We start from the raw sequence: 21,889 nt of genomic DNA, 5'->3' as shown, positions 1-21,889 counted from the left end.
TTAGACTGATGATGTTGATGTTGTTCTCGCCTGTGCATTCACCTTAGTGTGGACGTGGCATAACACTCTTCGTTTTCCAGTTTTATATAGTTAGACTTCCGCTGTGTTTTGCTTATATTGTGGTTAGATTATCTTGCATAATTAAGTTTAAAATGGCCTGGAAATTGGGGGTGTTATATTTAGGATCTTCATCCAAGTCCTCCTCATCATCGTCTGACTCCAGGTTGTCCGGCGTGCGTTCTTTTGGTTTTTCCCCAGTCATAGTTTCTTTGAACGACGCTACCCTTGGCTAGGTCTCAGTTGGAGCAGGTTGGTTGTTCTCCATTCTAGTACAGGGGAGGGGGGGGGTAGTATTCTCCCCATTTTTGCTTGCATTTTGTTTGACTCCCTCCATTGCGACCCCTTCCTCGAATGATGTTGGTGTCTCTCCATTTGTCTTTGATTTCTTTGTACTGCACTCCACGAGGTCTTGGTCCTCCGCCGTTCTCACCGTCGCAATGGTAATTCTTTGGTTCTCCATTCGTCTTTCCTATTGAATACTTTATTTCGCACTTATATTTGTTTGTTTAATATATATTATTTAAAAAAAAATACTTTTAACTCAAATTATACTATGGACCAGGGTTTACCTTGCATTGTAGACCCTGGTCCAAAAATAACCTTCAGATTATGGCTCTGTTTGGCAACGCTAAGCTAGGAGCTTATAGCTTATTTTAAGCTACTAATAAGCTATAAGCTCTGTTTGGTAATGTTTCCAAAATAAGCTCCTAGCTTAAAATAAGAGCTTATTTTGAAACGCTACTTTAGGTAGCGTTTCAAAATAAGCTACTAGCTTCCTAACTTTTTTTCCATCTTTACCCTTATTATTTTAAAGTAATGACATATTTTAACCTTATGAATTAAAATCCTTTCTCTTCTCCTATCCCAATTTTCACGTCAATCCCTTCCTTAGTCTTGTTTCCTGCTAAACAATTATGTTGAAACTTTAGCTTATTATTATTATTATTATTATTATTATTATTATTATTATTATTATTATTATTATTATTATTATTATTATTAAATTAGCAATATGGCCACATTTGCACTACATAATTATATTCGGAAGAATTCACAATATGATATGATGTTTAATGTGCTTGAGCAGCATCCAGATTACATACCGCCTGATGAACTTCAAGATTCAAGTAGTAATATCTCCATCAACAAAAATTTAAGTCACACCTCTATGGAGATGAAGGAGATTCACAACAATATTGCTACTTCATTATGGGATGCTAGATCATGATCATGCTAATAGTGTTATTTTAAAAAGTGTTTACTTTTTTTTTTGGAAGACGAAATGTTAAATTTTAATATGTAAACAAACTAATTTAAATTTTATGAAGATGTCATTTTTAGTCTTTTTACATTTATCAGCTTATCAAAAAGCTAATTTTACCAAACACTTTCAATCATAACAGCTAGCTTAACAGCTCTTCAATTTTCAGCTCCGAACTTATAGCTTTTCAGCTTTCAGCTCCTTTTCAGCTATCAGCTCCTAGCTTATAGCTTTTCAGCTAGGTTTGCCAAACAGAGCCTATATATTTATAGTTGACACATTATGTACTTACATTTAATAGTTTATGTACCTGTAACTATCATATTATGTGTCAGCAATTATTAAGTTATTTATTTACATGTACAAAAATAATTAATTATAGGTAACTGAAAGTACAAAATTTTTGTATCAAATTTACAATGGAATATGAACCATGGTCCATGGTATAACAATTGAACTTATAACGGGTCGGTCACAGGCTCACAGGCTCACAGGCCACAGCATGGTCCAATGGTCGGATGGCGGATGCATACCCGGCCCGTATTTTAAACCCTGCTTACAGAGTCAGAGTTGGATATTGGATGCTCCCGTTTTCGCCCCTCTAGAACTTTCGCTCTTCCAGCTCGGCGCTCCGAACGAAATAAGGCGCTTCTTTTATCGTTCCGGTGAATCATCGGCAAGTACAGACGTAGATAGTCTGCTACTATCATTCACGTAGCCGTTTTCATACGTCATCTTGGAACAATGGCCACCGTGATGCAGAAAATCAAAGACATCGAAGATGAGGTAATGTTACGCTCATAATTTATAGACATGATTTGAATTGTTAAACTTTGCTTTTGAACTCAGCCGATTGTATGAAATCGCTGTTAAAATAAGCTCATTTTCATCATTTATTATATTCAAATTAAGATTTGTTATTGCTTTATTCAGTATGTTACCGTTCATTGTGTTAGCTGCAACTAGCCTTTTTGCATATAGAAATACCTAGAACGTTGTTGCTGTGAAATGAATTGGTTCTTTCCTAGCAGTAGCTTTGACTTAAAATTAATATTTTTGGGTACCCTTTCTCCTATTAGAGAAAATGCTCAAAATTTTTGGTTTGTTCGGTGAGAGGAAGTTAAATACAGTAGAAAGACAGATGATTTTGGTGTAAATTCTACCATTTGTGCCATTCCTTGTACTATTAGGCCTCCTGTATCCTATAGTAACAATGGATGCAGAAAAACATGTTTGTCACTTTTCTTCCTCCTAATTATTCTCAGTTTCAAGAAGAAGCAGAAAGAGTGCAAAACTGTGTTGTGTGATTTACTAGACACTTCATATAGGCATATAGCTATTTTTTCTTTTCACTTATAATCGAAATATGAAATATATGTATATGAATTTTATGGGTTCATTTTTTATTATTCATGGAGGAAAAAAGAATCTGAAAGTGATTGGCCTTGCATGGATATATATGCTGTGTAATATTATCTTGGCAAGCACCATTCTTGATGAGTCTTTTATTCTTTCAATTTGTAGATATTTCCTTTAGATCTTAACTTAATATAATTGCATATTGCAATACTGTTCTATTCTTGATATTGAATTTGTGATAAATTATTTAAGAATAATGTGAGTTTTTCTTTTGTTCAGATGGCAAGGACTCAAAAGAATAAAGCTACTGCTCATCACCTTGGCCTGTTAAAGGTAGCACCTTTTGCATTCTGTTATGTTAAGATGGGAATTATTTTGATCATCTCTCATCCTTTTATTTTGTTAGAAATCATGAGGCAGTGGTCTGGCTGGTACAGGTTTGTAAGAAGCTAATACCTGCTGGCTAGGTGTGTGAACAATTTAGAAGAAACCAAGAACAAGGGATGATGCAAGGATTATAACTTGAATAAGAGAAACGTTGAATGTCAAAATCCCAAGAATAGAATTAATTATATTGAGTTTGTAGAGGTTACAACAGACTTGGATAAGTATACAAATCCAGGGAAATTAATAGGGAAATGGGGACACCTATCTTGAGAACTAATATTAAAATTACTTCTAATTGTTAGGTATAGGGATTATGGAGCCTTCTTAAACTCGATTTAGGAACCATCACCCCCTCCTTTTTTTCTTTAAAGAAAAAGAGGCAATGACACACCACTTGGGTTTTTGATGGACCTACTTCAATATTCTTGTTTTTTAAATTTATTTTCATAATGTGGATGGTTAATGGATGCGTAACATATGCACTGAATTCCAGATAGGAACATACACTTAGAAATAACAGTTGTCTAATATATTAATGCATTTAATATCTTATGCACTTAACCCAGTTGTTTTGTCTATTTCATTAGGCTAAACTTGCAAAACTGCGAAGGGAACTTCTTGCACCTTCGTCAAAAGGTGGTGGTGGTGGTGCTGGGGAAGGTTTTGATGTTACAAAAAGTGGTGATTCTAGAGTTGGTCTGGTGGGCTTTCCTTCTGTTGGAAAATCTACACTACTGAACAAGTTGACAGGCACCTTTTCAGAGGTGTGTTGGACATACTTATATGTTTTGTATGCTATGATAGAAGAAAATCCTCCCTGCCATCTTATTATGTGTTACGTACTGTGGTAGAAGAAAATACTGCATTATCACATAATTGTGGTTCATGGTCATTTTGTCAAATGAGATTTTCAATTTTATTTACTAGGCATTCTTTTGCTCTTTACATCCAATGTGACGTGATTTAAGTTGGTAAAGAATTCAAATAAGTTTTACCAACTTTCTTATTTTTATTTTTTGATAAGTTGAGAGAATATATTCAACAAGGGACCGAGGTCACAAGGTGTAACCATCCAAATTTGCATAATGCCTTCAATCAAACTATACGAGCTTGCCAAGCACCTTGTGCTCAGATGACATGTAGTGACTCTCTCATATGGGAGGTCATGAGATCGAGCCTCAGTGGAGGCGTTGTTGACTCTTTGTGATTCAATAGGTTGAGAAAGTATGTTTGAACAGATACTACAATGTAATAGAGTCAGTAGCATTAAAAACAAACCTATACGAGCTTAAGCTTATCTAAGGGTGTGTTTAGTTTTTAAACAACTACTATGGGTTTGGAATACCCCATTAATGGTAAAACCCATTCCCTTATTTTATAAGGGTTTCATCCCATTATTCATCCTTAGCCTAATCATTCCCATTCCACCCTACTACCAAACATGCAAAATACTTTCACCAAAACCCATTACATTTACCAAGTATTTGATACCCATTCTGATTCCGATTCCCATGTGCGAACCAAACACACCCTAAGTGTTTCCACAAAGATCCTTAATCCATTCTCGGTATCTCCTTTTATTTATTATTATTTTTTTTCAAAATTCCAACTTCCCAATGCATCTTTGACCTTGCTTGACATTTTAATACCCCCATCGAGAGCACTAAATTCCAACAAACCCAAGCTGAACAGCAATGTACTAAAATTTAAGTTTACCAACTTCTTATAATATTGAAGCCATGCTACAGTTAGAATTGTAACATGAGATTACATGTAGTGTAGACAAAAACTGGAATTATTGTTTATTTAATTTAATGGGAGGGAGAGAGTATTGATAGAGGAAATGTTTAAACAATATTAGCCTTTGAGTTTAAATGCTTGAAAGTTGTGTTTTGTCAAACAATAAATTTTAAAAAGTCGAACATACTGATATTTGTATGACTTTTGACTATTTAAACAAACATTTGGATACCTAAAAGTTGAAAATGTTGAATAAAGTGTCTTGGATCAGGTTATTGTTTTGACAGTATGCTATGCTTTTATACACATAGTCACATACATTTTGTTCAATTTTTAAATTTCTAGATGTATTACAAGGCATGGGTTTTATATGTTAGGATTGTAAAAAAACTTAATCCTCTTCGCGAGTAACGATATACCATAGTTCTTTCCAATGGGCCAATTCCAGTCATGAAGCTGATTAAATTTGTAATTTCAGCTTTGGTTATAGATTGTTTGTTTACCTTTATAACCATTTTCAGTCTCTGATCTAATAAATGATTCTTGGAAATTGTGAGTTTGTCCTGTCTATGTTCTGAAAACTAATAAAATGAGCATGCACTTCTTCCAATTTTAGTAGTTGTGTGAGGAAAAACTATCCAAACAATCACAATTCACAAATTATTACAGTGGAAAGACTAAGTTGATGGCTATCAATCAACAGTCAAGTATCACTTCATGATGCTAAGATTTTATTCTCTTTTGCATTAGTTGTTTATATATTTCTTACTTTTTCTCTGTATTACGGACATTTTGGCATGACTAGTAAATTACTTTTTAGTTTTTAGGGATATAATGTCAATGCAAAGGGGGAGTTTCTAGTGGCAAAGCTTTTGTGAAGTCTTTCCTCTAAGAGCCCTTTTTCTATGGTTTACAGGTAGCTTCATATGAATTTACAACCTTGACTTGTATTCCAGGAGTGATCGTGTATAGAGGAGCTAAAATCCAGGTACCTGAACTTATACTTAACTAGTTCTACAGTAGTATCTACCTCCATTTTTATTTACTTGTAATTATTTGTTCCCATTTGAAAGATTAGATCATTTGCATACAGAGTAATAACTGCTCCATAAGTATTTCTACCAAATAGATTACATAGTTTTGCTACTGATTTGTTATATGTCCTGTTTCTTTTTTAGTTGATAGTGATAGATACAGACATACACGAGTAATTCATCTGAGACTTCCCTTAATTCTTAAATTTTTATTCTTAGTTGTAACTTTGTTTACATGTTTTCATTCTTCTCCTGTTTCGGTTGGCAGTTGTTGGACCTTCCTGGTATCATTGAGGGTGCTAAAGATGGAAAAGGTAGAGGAAGGCAGGTAAAAAATTGATCTTACAACTTACTGATTTCTCGTTTGTTTGATGTATTTTTGTCTTTGGTCTGCCTTTCTTTACTTCTTATCACTGGACATCTCTCTCTAGTATGCCATCTATGAAGCACAGACATTTCTGGATGGCTGATGTATTGTTGTCCATGTTGGGTATGATATCTGTCCTTTTCTTTCACTAAACTAGGATATACCATTGTAGCTAAGTAGCACTTGATGAGCTGTGTGCCTTCTCATGAGAATGCCAAAGTTATCACCAGATTGTTAGTCTATGTGATATCACATAAACAAGCCAAGCTCCATTTGAACCCAGCTATTTACAGTTTAATTGGCATGGGCCATAGTGTGGCAACCTCCACCCCAACTCCTATACACGTTAATGCACATGAACACAAAAAGAGAATGAAGTCCAAAGTAAGCTAGTAAAGTGTTAAAGGAGGGGCATATAACTGGAAACCAATCTCCAATTAAACTTTTTAGCTTAATAGAAGTGCATAACAAAGAGTGATAGAGCTAGATTGATGAAGAGGTTTTTTACATTATAGCGGTTACCTTTTGCTGCTCCCTCATGAAATCAAATAAAATTCCAAAATGTCATTTCTGTGGTGTGATTGCTGACATTAATATTTAGCAATTTTTTTCCGTGTATGACGCATTGGGGTAGTAACATGGCTGTCTTCATTCTGGTTATATATGTGGACCTCCTTGTGCTTGAATTAGTATGACCTTTGCCCTTTGGGTTAATCTGATATTGACATTCCTCTGGGTTTCTGGTAATATGTTCCATTTTCCCCCATTATGGTTGTTAAGAGTCCCATATTGATAACATAACAGAGAACATATGCCTTTATAAGGCCATGGGTTAGACTAGCTAATTGGTTGGATTCAATCTTTTAGTGTGGTTTGGCCCATGTGCATTATAGCCCAATTGAGTGACCCTAGCCCAATTTTAATTTATAACATGGTATAGAGCCTGTTCGGTCCACTTTGTGTTCACCTGTAAGCCCGCTTGTTCGGTCCACTTTGGTGGCGTCCAGAGCTTTCGTTTCAAGGGAGGGTTCGGTCCAATTTCAAGTGGTCAACCGGTTAGATTCAAAATGGCCTAGTTGTCCACTTGAGGGGAGTGTTAAGATTCCTATATTGATAAAATAAGAGAGAGCATATGCCTTTATAAGGCCATGGGCTAGACTAGCTAATTGGTTAGTAGTGTGCTTTGGCCCATGTGTTGACCCTAACCAAATCTTGATTTATAATGGTAATACAAGCAGTGCAATGGCTACAATATGTTGCAATGATAGCCAATAGGGTTTGCTTGGTAAGTGCGCATGCGGTCTCCTTGGTATGATGATAGAGGTGTCTATATGACCAGGAAATCAAGAGTTTTGAGTCTCAGAAATGGTCTCTTGTTATGAAAAGCAAGAGAAGGCTATGTATAATAGACGCCTGCACAGACATTAGATGTAATGTATTGGGAACATTGTTCACTGGTCCGTCATTTTATAGAATCTTTGAGATTTTGTTTATGAACAATTCCCCATAAATTATTATGTTTTGTGAATTTGTAATCATTCTCTTTTATTCTTGTAATTTACAATCAGGTTATCAGTACTGCTAGGACGTGCAATTGCATTCTGATTGTTCTTGATGCGATAAAACCAATTACTCACAAGCGCCTGATAGAGAAAGAGCTTGAAGGATTTGGAATTAGGTAACAATACTCTTCTGCTAGCTGTTCTACTTCTGCTTGGTACTTGTGTGTGTTCACGACCATTTCTTTGTTTTACAATTATAGGTTGAACAAAGAACCACCTAATTTGACATTTAGGAAAAAAGATAAGGGTGGAATTAATTTGACATCAACAGCTACCAACACAAATCTTGACCTCGATACTGTCAAGGCAATATGCAGCGAATACAGAATACACAATGCTGATATTCATCTCAGGTATGATGCAACTGCTGACGACCTTATTGATGTCATCGAAGGTAGTAGAGTGTATATGCCTTGCATCTATGTTGTAAACAAGATCGATCAGATTACATTGGAAGAGTTGGAGATTCTGGATAAACTTCCACACTATTGTCCAATCAGGTAATCAATCCTATATTAGGAGGTTTATTGCACTGGTGTAGAAATTTATAGGCTGGGTTCAGAATTCATTCAGATTAAACTAAATGGAGGGTTATTCTGTCTTGATTAATTTGCTGCAGTGCTCATCTGGAGTGGAACCTTGATGGTTTACTTGAGAAGATCTGGGAATACCTAAGTTTAACCCGCATATACACAAAGCCCAAAGGAATGAATCCAGACTATGATGATCCTGTAATTTTGTCATCAAAGAAGACGACAGTTGAGGACTTCTGCTTTCGTATTCACAAAGATATGGTTAAACAATTCAAATAGTAAGTTTTCCCTTCACAAGTTTGTCTTTTTACTTGAATATATTAATTTCCAGCAACAGATGCAGAAGACATGAGACGTCAAATTCTCGTGCTTAAGAAACACAATGGAGAGTGGAAGAGGGGGGGGGGGGGGCAGTGTTACATCTGAGGACTTTTTAGATTCTTCAACTCAAATAACACTGAATTATACGCCTAGCGCTTTGATATATAGCACAGTAAAGATATTATTATGGTTTGGATCCTACTAAGCAAATTTCTGGCTGCTTGCTGCAGTGCACTGGTTTGGGGTTCAAGTGCAAAGCACAAGCCACAGAGAGTGGGCAAGGTCAGTTATCCGAAACACGTGCACCTCCTTTTACCTTTATTGTTCAAACCTCTACTTAATTATGTTCTGTTTGAGTAAGTTACTGATCGTGAACTTTTCATTCACTAGGAGCATGAACTGGAGGATGAAGATGTTGTCCAAATTATTAAGAAGGTTTAATTTTACGACTTCCAGGTGCATGCACATAACTAGTTGCTAAATGTTGTGTGTTTTAGCATGGAAGCTTCCTAGTTGTTGTTTCAGTTCCGGAGTGTTGTCCTGTAGTTTCCAGAGTGTCAAATGCGAATTTTGCCTTTGTTTGGTTTGCAATAGAATGACAGATCGAATTAGTTGTTACATTATCTATCTATATTATTATCATCTTGTTAAGAGTCCTATCTTGAAACTATAAGAGAGAACTAAAGTTATGAATTAGGTTAGTTAATTGACTGAACTAATTTTTTAGTAGTTTGGCCCATGTGCATTATAGCCAAATATGTTTGGTACACTTTGTGTTCACCCAGTTATCTACTTGTGGTATTCGGTCCAATCTAATTTCAAGTGGTCAACCGATCAGGTTAAAAACACATCTCAATATTGAAAACAAAGTTATGAGTGCTGGCATTATTCTGTTAGGGATGCGGTCATCGCCTAGAGAACGAAACAACAACGGAGTATTACTTTTGTCCGTTTGGTATATGGGAAGTGGGAATGAAATAAATTTTATCACTTTGATTTGTGATGTTTAATTTCGTCATCAGTTACTATTTAATTAGTACATATTTTTGGGGTGCAGTAATGAAACCTTGAAGTCACAGGTAAAAACCATTATTAACAATTTGAGCACCATCTCTAAATGATGACAGGAACAAAGTGCACAATCAATCAATCATCACTGTCAGCGTGAATTTAACGAAAACATTCAACTTCTAAGCAGCAAAGGGATTTCATTTCATCATTAAAACAAGGTAAATTACTCTAATAATAATGGCTTTTGGTACACAATCAACTTTCAAGCCTTCACGCAGCAGTTGAAACATCTGAAGATGCTCCTCCTCGTCTGTCCAAACAACAATCATAACAGCTGGTCAGATTAAAAACTCGCAAATTTACCTCTACCATGCATATGCCCTTTAATCATTTGCAGTAAGAATTTAAATTACATTGTTTGGTAGACATGAATATAATTTTTGGGGCAAAAACTTGTGTGAGACTGTCTCATGGGTCTCAATCTGTTAGACATGTCGATTTTTTGATTAATGAGGTCAAAGATGACTCATTAACCAAAGATTTGACTCCAACTATCCGACCCGTCTCACGACCCGTGAAATGATTTCACACAAGTGTTACTCAGGGAATTAAATAGAAAGACTAAAATGCCCTTGATAATAATAATAATAATAATCATCATCAAGGGTAATGTTGTAATTTCATTTTTTTTTCCTTTGCATCCACCACTAAATTGGAATTCTTAGTGGAAGCCCTATGAATTTTAATTCCACAAATGGAGGAATTGCGATTCCACAATTCCCTCCAACCAAACAATATAATTGTGCTCCCCAATAATTAGGTTGTATTTTAGTCTACCAAACAGGTCCTAAATGTTCTCAAAAACTGTGAAAAACACATGAGGGGCGATGTCACATTTCCAGATCATGCTGCCATTTTTATATTAACATGCCAATATTAAATTCTGGAACAATAAGTTTATTGCATGTGCGCTGCCTATACTTGCATGTTTCTCTGCTAAAAGAAGAATCCGATCATGAATCCTTTTCTGAGTGTTGATATAAACATTCCATCCCCCGTGAAGCAGACATCTCAATTATGCAACTTAATTGTTTACAGCTTTTTCATGTGACATAGTACTTATCCACATTCAGATGTCTGTTGGCTATTCTATTAGCCTTACATTGATACATGTGGTTTCACTTAAATCTGGCCGTAGCCCCTAGCTGGTTGGTTTTGGTCTGTTTAGGGGTAGATGTCCCCTCATTCTTCCTGATTTCATATTTATTTGGAAAAATGGTTATATAGACCCCTCAAGTTTATTTAAAAAGTTAATCAGGCCCTTAAACTTTTAAAAGTCGCAATTAAATTCATAAACATGTTATTTTGAAGCATTGAAGTCTAGAAACCGATTGTTGACCTGTAATTGTAGGTCACTAGGGTTTTGGCGTCCCTCCAGCCAACTCCGATGAGCCTTCGACCAATTTTCGGCGACCATTAATGGTTGCCGGTAGCGTTTGGAGAAGGTGACCAACTTGGTCGCCTTTTCCGGCGAAGGAGAAAGCAGACCAACTGGTCGCCTTCTCCAGTTGTGGGTGAAGGCAACCAAACCCGACTAAAAGGAGAAAAGTGAAATTTTAGCCATTCAATTGTTACGGTTTAGTCAAAAACCGAGTAAATGCAAACAGTTGGAAGGGCCAAAATGGTATTCTTTTCCCAATAAAACTATGTGAGATTTCAATTGAAGAAAGGATTTGGAAACCCCACATTTACAGCCTATATTCCATCCATGATCCAACTCAGAAAAAGAAGTAAGCATTGTCACCATGGTCCTACCCTCATGCATCCCACTATATAATTGTGTTGCCCCTCCCTTTATTATTAATAATAAAACTACCAACTACATGTCTGAGGCAATTATATATATATATATATATATATATATATAAAGCATTAAAGCTGCTGCATTTATGATCTGAATGCAAGGGCTAAATCATAGATTAAATTAAAGAAAAGGCTAAGATAAGCAGAATCTTACAGTTGGAGACTGGTTTTGATTGTAATGGTGGTCGTCGCTGTGAGCCGAGTGGCCTGCATTTGCACTGCCAGCGGTGGAAGACATAAGCTCTTCCTCATTCCCGAGACTCGCCCTCGACAAGTCCCTCTTGTTCTGTTTCCTCATCTCTCTGATTTTGGAGAAGTCCAATGAATAATCTGGCAATGCTCCCTTTTGGTCCCAGTCCCCAAACTGTGGCACAGATAGCCATGATGCATTCTTCTGCACAGTAATAAGTAAATTCACATTCATTCAATATACACTCACCCTACAACTACCAACCATCACTCATCATTTCCACCGGGGTTCGATCCTGTGACCACCCATTTGGAACGATTACAGAGGTACCGCCATCACACTACATAGTAGTTGGCATCCTCACCTAATTTAAATTTTCCAAGTTTTCCAAGATTCTTGTACTAGTAGTATTCCAAGATTCAAATACAACTTATTATTTGCATAAGTCAAGATCTTCTACATAATCCAACCATCATCCATTCATTGTACACAAGCACTGAATTAATCTCAAAATACTTACTTTATTTATTAAGTGTTGTTCTTCCTATTTTATCAAACATTATATGCAGAAAATTTAGATATCAAGAAAAGAAACCAGAAACTGATTGTGCAGTCACAGATTGATTCTATGTTTTGACCCAGAAGTGCAGATTTTAGAATGAAAAATTAGCTTGCAAACAAAGAAAGAAACAAGGAATATACACACATGATTCTATGTTCTCTACTACACCAAGTTTAGAAAGAAATTAATCCGTACAAGAAAATTAGAAAAGTGAAAAGTAGTTATTATTATTATTTTTACTGATTTTGGCTGTGAGGGTAGGTGATCATTATGTCCCAACAAAGGAAGAAAATTAATGCTCCAAGCCTCCAAACAGGGAAAAATTAAAGAAGAAAATCAGAAGACTTTTAAGGCCTTTGACAAAAAGCCCTTTGAAGTTTGAACATAATGATTGAATACACTATTAAACTATGACCACAACTTCACAAAAAATGTCTCACCACTTCAGCAGCAGCCATGGAAGTTGTACACAGCTGCCTGGCTGACTGCCTGCCAAACAGTCCAGTCCACAAACACAAGGGGATAACTTTTTACAACAATTTCAAGAATTAATACCAAAATCAGCCCCCAACCCAGAAACCAAAACCACTGAATAAATGAATATATACCAAAACAAAGGGGAAAGCAGAACCCAAATCTCAAAAAAAAAAAAAAAAAAAAACCATGAAATCATGTATAAAAACAAATTCTTTAAGAGGCTGATAGGCAAACCAAACCAGCTTTTGCTTGTAAAACTTCACAGAACTTGAAGAAATCAAGAACCATCACAAGCCAGGGAAAAGAGGAGGAAGAAGAAGTTGGAACAAGAAAAGGGCACAGAAATTTTACCTCCTTTTGGCCCTCCATCTGTGTGGTTTTCTATATGGGTACAAGAAAAACAAACAAGTCGGACAATATCAATCAAGAAATCGGATAGATGAGAAAGATGTGTGTGCATATATATAGAGAGAGGAGAGATGATATGTGAAGGGAGGAGATACGACCTCTGCTTACGTGTTAAATACGGAAATGATGCGGTGGTGGTGTATTTATGTGGCCTTTCTTTCTTTTGCTGCTGCTGCTACACTGGCTCTGCCAAATTGGCATGCTTTTTCTTCTACAAAGCTCGGTGCTAGCTGTGTGAACGCGTTTTCTTTGGCCACTATTCTCACTAATCACTTTCCTTCTCGTTTTCGTCAATTGGTTTATAGGTAGTATAGAAATTTGAAAAAAGTATTTTATGACCAATTCGAGAAGAATCAATGATTAAAGTGGATATTAACTCAATACTATTTATATAGTTATTTAAGAAGACGATTATCCGTCATCTTAAAGTAGTCCCCGCAAAGCTTGCGGGAAGAATAGTCTTGTGTGTAAATATAACACTCTAGTTAAACTCACCTAACCAAACTTAATGGATACATTTTTTTTTCAATTGAGAGGGTACTCCGGATAGTGGGTACCTCGACCTGCCTACTCCGATTTTGTATGAATATGCTAGAATAGGTGCTCCTAAGTATGAATAACATTTATGGAAACTTCTGTGCTGATTGACTAATCCTTTAAAATCTTTAAAATTATATATTTATGAATTATGTTAAATATATGAGATTAGTTTTTTAAAATACGTGGAGTGATACATAAGTTAATTTTTTTAATCTCATTTTATTTGTTTTTTACTTGGTTAATAAGGTTTGAGTTAAGTTATTTATAATTTTATTTTTAAATAATATTTAGTTTAATATTAGTGAATTAAATTTATATGTTTAGAAATTATATAAAGGTACTATTAAATACAAACATTTAAATTTAAATTTATAATAAATCATTTGAAAAAAAAGTAAATAATAAATACTTGATTTCACCAATAAATACTAAATAAATAAATAAAATGAGATAAAGAGTAAACAATATTATATTGATTTTACCATTAAGTGATAAACACATTACACATACATATAATTGTGCATGAGATGGAATGGAAACCATTTTTTATTTACTATGTGCATATTTATTATTCCATCTGTAAAAAAAAAAAAGATTTTTCATACTATATTGGAATTTCCAAAAAATTATTCTTTTCTATTTTTTTTAAATACTCATGATTCTTTACAATGTTGTATATAAATTATACTTTCTCAAATATTTCTAGCTCGAAGAATCTAAGCCCTACCACCGGAGTTCGAATCTATAACCACCCATTTGAAATGGTAACCGAGATGCTATCAAACTACATGGTAGTTGGCAATTATTCCTTTCTATAAATACAATATAATAACATTTATAACTTCATTTCAAAACTATCCACTGAAGCAATATTTTAAAAAATATTAACATTTAGGTAAAAGCTTGTGTGAGAATGTCTCATGGATCTTTGTCTGTGAGACGGGTCGGGTCAAGATGAAATGTACTCCCTCCGTCTCATTTTATGTGTCTGGTCCTTAATGAGGCTTGACTGAAGTTAGTTTTAATCCAATTTTTCATAATATTAAGTTTAGTATTAATATACAAAACTTAAATATTTATAAACCACACTAAAAATACTATTAGACACAAAAATTAAATTTAAAAATAAGTAAAAATACTAAAGAAAATAAACAAAAAAGAAAGAGTTGGTTTGACCAATGAATATTAAGTAGGACAGATAAAATGGAGAGAGGAATAATATTTAGTATTACATTTGCTAGTATAAGTACTACAATTGCATATTGACTCGACCTGTCAAATGAATAAAATCTGTGAGACGGTCTTACACAAGTGTGACCCTTTATATTTATTATATATACATTTAATATTAAATACAAAACCATCTCATATTATGCTATTTTCGTTCATAAATTTATCCAACAATGAATTTTAAAATATTTACTTAATAATTAAATATATCAAAAAAAAATAAAAATTCAATCAAGTAGTGCCACACATGAGTTGAATATTATGAGGTAAATTCAATAGGAGAATTTAGTATTGTTTTCTATTTAATTTTTTAAAATTTACAATACAGCTAGTCATTTATTATGGGCAATGTTATTATGTAGTCAATGAAATATACTCACATAAATATGTGTGTATAATCAAAAGAGATATTTTTGAATGGAAGAATATAAAAGTATTTTTTGAATGGAAAAATATAAAATACTTTGTGTTAGGACTCTATGTATTTGAGTTTGATTATGATTTCCTATCTCAGTCTCACTGAGACTTCATTCTTATATATATCTGTAATACATTGTAATATTATCCATTCAATACAACTCTATCAGTTCTTATATGGTATCAGCTAAGCTAAGGTTTTTAATTCCTCTGAACGGACTGTCTTTAATATTCCTCTCTCTTCCGCTACATTGATGGTTAATTCTTTATCCACCGCTCCCCACTTCATCAACATTAAGTTGACCTACAAGAACTACCTGTTTTGGAGAGCCCAGGTTGTCTCATTTCTTGATGGTCATGATCTTCTTGGTTTCGTTGACGGAACGAATCCATGCCCACTGGCCAGCCTCTCCGTCGACGGTGATGACAAAGCAGCAGCGCAACCCAGTCTGGCGCACCGTGCATGGATCCGGCAGGACCAAGCTCTATTATCCATGTTGATGTCATCATTTTCCTACGAGGTCATGCCCCTCGCCATCGGCCACCGCACCAGTCGGACTGTCTGGACTGCTGTGGTTAGTGCACTTGCCCCGTCTTCCCGCTCCTGTGGCTTGAATCTGCTCCACGGTTGACTACATCGGCAAGGCTAGGATTTTGATCTCTCGTCGGCCGACCTATGACACTTGAAGAACAAAACATTTACGTTCTTCGGGGGTTACGACCAGAGTTCAGGGGGCTTGCATCGTCTCTCAATGTGCGCGGCCAGCCTGTTACGCTCCAAGGGCTTGCGGATCTCTTGGGCGCGGAGGAATTCATGTTGCACGGTGGTCCCGGAGGTGGCTCGCCGACTGCTTTCACGGCGCAAAGAGGAGGACAGAAAGGTCGCGGCTCAGGTCGTAATAACGGAGGCTGTGGTTCTGGCCAGAACAATGGCCAAAACAGCGGCCAAACCGACTAGCCGCACGGTGGTGGCGGCCGAGGTGGTGGCAGATGCAACGGGCAATTGGCAACCCAAGTGTCAACTTTATCACGTGTTGGGTCATACTGCTGTCACATGCCATCTTCGGTATGCCAAGGATCCTCAGGCCAACATCATATATCAAGAATCTCCTTCGGATCCTCAAGGTCTCTCCTTCTTAGAAGAGTATAATGGTAATGACACGTTACGTGTCGGCGATGGTATGTGATTACCTATTAGTCATATTGGTCATGCTACCTTTAATTCCCCCTCTAGATCTTTTCAATTGTCTAATATCCTTCATGTTCCTAGTTTGTCTACATCTCTATTATCCGTTCAAAAATTTGCATCAGATAAAAAGGTGTTCTTTGAGTTTCACCCATCTTTTTTTTGTTGTGAAGGATATCAACACCAAGGAAACCCTTCTACGGGGCAATAGTTCTGGAGGGCTTTACAAGCTTCCCATTCCGAGTTCGTCTCCTACTGCGTTTCTTTCGGCTAGAGCCTCAGCGTCTGTTTGGCATGATCGTCTTGGTAATCCTCATCAACGGGTTCTCAGTCAAATTCTTTCTGGTTGTTCGGTTAGTGGGTCTAGAAATAATATTCGTTGTACTTCAGGTCTATGTAATGCTTGTCAGTTAGAGAAATCTGCATGTTTTCCCTTACCACGTGTTGAGTCCTCTAGTTCGTGTGTCCTTGATTTAATTTACATAGACATTTGGGGACCTGCTCCCATTCTTTCTACTAATGGTTATTGTTATTTCGTTATTTTTGTTGATGACTACTCTCGTTACATTTGGTATGTGACACCCCGAAATCCAAATTCAATTAAGGGATTAATTGAGTAATTAACCATATTTCAATTAATGGTTTAATTCCTAAAAATCCTGAAAATTCAATAGTTGGGGACTAGTAATTGACTAGTCAACCCCAAAGTCAATGTTGTACCTTAAGCTTTATAGGGAGTTCCCTTGTTCCCTTACATTTCCTTATGTTAGTAAGGGTATTCTTGACCTTTCACTTGGTGTTAGTATTGTAACCTAACCTAGTAGACCACCTTCATTCTTTCCTTACACTTTCTAAAAATCTAGCTCTAACTTCTCTCTAAAAAGGTAGATAGCTTTCCTTCCAAGCCAAGATTGAAGCCTTACCAAAACTTCAAGAGTTGCTTCCAAGATTCAACCTTTCATATATTTGGGCATCTAGGAGGGTAAGATCTAAGTTCATCTTGTGTTTTTAGTATTATCTAAGGTGTCTTTTCTTAAAGATAGGATCTTTATGATCTTTTGGTATGTTCTTGAAGTGGGTTTGGAAGGTGAGCTTTGTGAGGAGCTTGTTGAAGTGTAAAGGGAAGTCTTTAATCTTCAAGAGGTAACCCATGCTCTACAAAATCTATTTTGCTTACCTATATGAATATTTCTTGGATTCTACATGTGTTTTGCTATGAAATGTGAGTGTTTATGCATTGTCTTGTGAAAATTCATATCTAGAGCTTGTGTTTAGGGTTCTTGTATGCCATTACTTGGCTATTCCTTTGATTCAAGTCATTTTGTTGTATTTGGTGAGTTTTGGCATGTTTTGGACTTAAATTTGAGTTTGGAGATGAAAATCCGCGAAGTGTTTTGTTGAGGTACAGGGGTGTACCCGCGGGCGGAACGACGGGTAGGAGGCCCACCCGCCGCCCACCCGCGGGGTACATATTGTGGAAAGGCTTGTACCCGCGGGCAGGACCACGGGTAGGGGCTTACCCGTGGGCCCACCCGCGGGGTACCTGTTGTGGATGTTGGGGGATTTGTTCCCCGTGATTCTTTTGACTCGGTATTTGGTCTTTTGACTTCCCGATGTTCTTTTGTGGAACTATTTGAGCGTCTTCTTGATGTTTCGTATGTCTAGAACTATATGGTAGGAATCCTTGTAGGTTTTGGTGTCGTGAATCGTGCTAAGTGTTCAACATTGTGTTTCGTTGAACCGTGATGAGTCTTGTGTGTTCTTCGGAACTACCTTTGGTTTACCCGTTTGATAAGCATGCTAGTTCGGTGTTTAAATGCTAGCGTGTGTGTTGTTTGTACCTTCCTATTGGTTGATGATAACTTGTGTTATTCATCTTTGTAGTTGTTGGACTGTGATCCATTCCTTGGTTGAGTATGGTTTCATATCTTCGTTGTGATCCGTTGATTGATTCCTGTTGAGGTGTGATGTGTGTGTGGCTTTACCTGTATTGCATGATTAGTGGTATGGGACACTAGTCACCAAGGTATTGTAGTGGTCCTCGTGGTGGCCATGACGTGATTATGGAGTTGTGACCTTTGTGTAAGGTTCACGTATTTCTTGGTGGCATGTGTTGCCGTGTGTGTGATCGGTACCCTCGTGTACTATGAAACGGTGGTTCTGTTGGAGATCTGTTGGATAGGGGACGACGGTCCTCGGAGGGAAAAGGTTGGACTTAGTGTACAGGGGTCTTGGAGGTAAAGGTTGGAACTAGATATAAGGTTGGGGGTAGCCATAAGGTTGGAACCGGGCATAAGGAAGGCATATCAACTCGTGATGGGTGATGTCACGAGGGCTTGTGTAGCCGTTGTTGTGAGTTCTCTTCTTGTGACGTGTGTAGTCACAAAGGCATGTGTTGCCGTTGGTCTTGTCTTTATCCTTTTGAGTTGTTGTTGTCCTTGTGGTCTTGGGATGTGTTCCCGTGTTCTTGTTGAGAGTGTTAAGTCTTGTGTTGACGATTACTCTTGGTTTTGCACTTATATATATATGTATTTTGTTTCGAAAATGGCTTTACAAATGTATATCTTATCTATGTATGTTATTTCACATGTATTGGTGGGTTACCAGCATTATTCGCTGACCGGGCGTCGTCCCATGTTTATTGTATTCTTTCAGGTGATGTCTAGACGAGTGCGCGGTCTAGTGCTTGCTAGTGTAGCCTCTCCCATACGTTTTGTGACCCGTGAACCAGCTTAGATGTAGAACAATGAGATATTTGGTTTAGATTTAAACATTGTTGATCTTGCCTGTGCGTTCATCCCTTTGGTGAACGTGGCATAGCACCCCGTATTCCAGTTTATTTATATCTATCTATCTTTCAGTCTTCCGCTGTGTTGGTTGTTTGGTTTAGTTATCTGCATGTTTAAGGTTTTAAACTGGCACGTTTTTAGGGGGTGTTAAAGTTGGTATCAGAGCCTAGGTTTGAGCCTAGGATGTTAAAGTCTAGACTTTCTAAGTGGCTAAGTGTGGTTTGAGACATTTAAGCGACCTTAAGAATCTAAGTGTTAGGCTTAGGACTCTAGGTTGCGCGGTGAGCTGAGTGTTTCTTTTTGTTCTTTGCTTGTTTGCTATCTTTTGGTAGCCGTGTTGTTGTTGTAGAAGTTTGCGATGCCTCCTCGTCCCCGAGCGCGTACCCTGGTGACCCCGACGAACGAGCAGCTCGCTCAGAACCTCCAGCAGCTAACACAGCCGAAGCAGACGCTTAGCGAGGCTTTGCTGAACAACAACCACCCCGTGCCACCTCCTCAACCTGCTGGGCACCGGGATATGGGCCGTTTGGTGTCAGGTCATAGGTCGCCGACCTTCGCGGGTGAAGAAGATCCGGTAGTTTTGGAGGAATGGATGAGTGTGTTCGACAAGATCTTCGCGGTTGTGGGTTGTCCCGAGGAGAGAAGGGTAGAACTGGCAACGTTCTATTTCTGCCAAGAAGTTGATCTGTGGTGGGTCCATGAGGGTCCGACCTTCCTTGAAGAGCCTGAGTTTGGTTGGTCCGCGCTTAAAGATAGGATGCACGAGAGATTTTACCCGGCGCACGTGCGAGCCGCCATGTTTGATGAGTTCCTTCACCTGCGGCAAGGATCCCTGTCTATGGTCGAGTACCACAAGAAGTTTTTGGAGTTGGCGCGCTTTGCTCGGTTGCTTGTGCCTACGGAGCTTGCTAAGGTCGAGAGATTCGTTGCTGGTTTGAATTATGAGGCACGAAAAGCGTTGACGGTGAGTAGGCCAAGTTCTCTTAAGGATGCGTATCTGAGTGCCGCGGACCTGTATCGCGTTCAGCAGCTTCAGCGGGGATCTTATGAGCAAGCAAGGAAAAGGACCGAGAGCGGGAGTTCTTCCACCTTCAAGAAGCTACGACCGAGTTTTCAGAACATGAACGTGTCATCCTCATCTCAAGGACCTAACCGGATGGAGCAAGGGAATCAAGTCAAGACACCTCCTTGTCATAGGTGTGGGAAGTTGCATGCTGGTCAGAACTGCAGCGGCTTCGCGTTGCGATGTTTTCATTGTGGTGGTAGACGTCACAAGGTTGCGGAGTGCCCCCAGCAAGCCAATCAGCGGGCGTTGCCACCACCCCCGGGAGCCGGAGGAGCATCGGGAGCTAGTTCGGGTCGTGGAGCAGCTGGAGCTAGGCCGTCTGGGAGAGTCTTTGTGATGGGGCGTTCACAGGCAGAGTCCGAGGGTTTGGTGGAGGAGGAGCTGGCAGGTAATCCTTTCCTAGCCTACCCTTGTTTTTCGTGAGTATCGTGTTCTTTGTTGTCTTGAGTGTTATCCTGTGTTTCGTCGTTGTCTATTTGAGTTACTTGGCAATCCCTGGCATGCTTTCCTTTGGTAGTGATTCTTTTGGAGTTACGTGGCAATTCTTCTTGTTAAGTGACCTCCTTAGTTTTGTGGATAAGTTTCGTTGTGGAGTTAGCTATCCATCTTTGGAATGCATCGTGCTTGGGTTAATTCTACAATCCTTGTAATTGGTAATTCTTGTAATCTTTCCTGTGAGTAGGGCTGAGCAGAATCCGAAGAAACCGAAAAAACCGGCCGAACCGCGAACCGAACTAGACCAACCGAACCGAACCGATACCCGAGTCGCAAAACCGAACCGACGCCTAAAACGACGTCGGTTTACGGAGTTCGGGTAGGGTGGGTTAAAAATGCACCCGACCCGTCCGAATATCCGATAAAAGCTAGGGTTGCGTATGTAGATAGCAATACGACGTCGTTTAGGCTTAGTACATATATATGTTGTTACTCTTAACTCCACACTTGCGCAGTCAGTCTCTTGATTCCCTTCTCTTGCTAGGGTTTCCAGACGAGAGCTTCTCTTCTCTCATTCTCTGAGACTCTCAGTTCTCTCTGGTTCTCTGCACAGTCGCACCTTGCGATTTTAGTCCTCACTCCTCAGTTCTCTCTAGTCTCTTCTGTACTAGACAAAGACTACCTTCTTTGTAGTCTATACTCTCCTTGTCCGGTTGGTTCTGTTATAGTCCGGTTGGTCACTGGTGGAAGCCCTGAGGCCTTGACTGGTGTAGTGGTGCTGTGGTGGTCGTGGACGTGGTGCTGTGGTGGACTACTGGTGTCGTCGAGACGTCGACTTCCAGTAAACTGAAGGCCTGAAACCCTCGTTCTCCGGGGTATTTGTGAGAAAAGAAGTAACTCGCTGACCCTATTCTTAAATTTATTGTGATGTATTATGTGGTCTCTATGATATTGTAGTGGAAGCACTGACTTTGTTAGTTGTTACTGCAAACCCTAGTTTTGTAAAAGTTATTTCTTAAAGTTAGTGGCATATTGCTCTGAGTTTATTGCGAATTTGTGATCTATTTTGTGTCTCTGTGATAATGTGGTGG

At 38.0% G+C, this 21,889-nt stretch overlaps 2 protein-coding genes across 2 annotated transcripts; one reads left to right on the top strand and one right to left on the bottom strand.

The window, feature by feature from the left end:
• Positions 1-1,892: 1,892 nt before the first annotated feature.
• LOC109147229 (developmentally-regulated G-protein 3) lies at positions 1,893-9,275 on the top strand. The gene is made up of 10 exons (XM_019294861.1): positions 1,893-2,107; positions 2,960-3,013; positions 3,655-3,831; positions 5,724-5,795; positions 6,110-6,169; positions 7,777-7,886; positions 7,971-8,270; positions 8,390-8,581; positions 8,855-8,906; positions 9,015-9,275. The coding sequence occupies exons 1-10, from the start codon at positions 2,066-2,068 to the stop codon at positions 9,063-9,065; spliced, it is 1,110 nt and encodes a 369-aa protein (XP_019150406.1). The 5' UTR covers positions 1,893-2,065; the 3' UTR covers positions 9,066-9,275.
• Positions 9,276-9,694: 419 nt separating this feature from the next.
• LOC109147236 lies at positions 9,695-13,223 on the bottom strand. The gene is made up of 3 exons (XM_019294871.1): positions 13,079-13,223; positions 11,653-11,892; positions 9,695-9,945 (listed from the first exon to the last, which is right to left on the bottom strand). Exons 1-3 carry the CDS (start codon positions 13,094-13,096, stop codon positions 9,898-9,900), a joined length of 306 nt encoding a protein of 101 aa, XP_019150416.1. The 5' UTR covers positions 13,097-13,223; the 3' UTR covers positions 9,695-9,897.
• Positions 13,224-21,889: the final 8,666 nt, after the last annotated feature.

Source organism: Ipomoea nil, unplaced genomic scaffold, assembly GCF_001879475.1.
Source record: "Ipomoea nil cultivar Tokyo-kokei standard unplaced genomic scaffold, Asagao_1.1 scaffold0261, whole genome shotgun sequence".
In the NCBI taxonomy this organism is placed as follows: Eukaryota; Viridiplantae; Streptophyta; class Magnoliopsida; order Solanales; family Convolvulaceae; genus Ipomoea; species Ipomoea nil.
The sequence above is the reverse complement of the archived record's forward strand: the minus strand, read 5'-3'. Positions and strand labels throughout refer to the sequence as shown.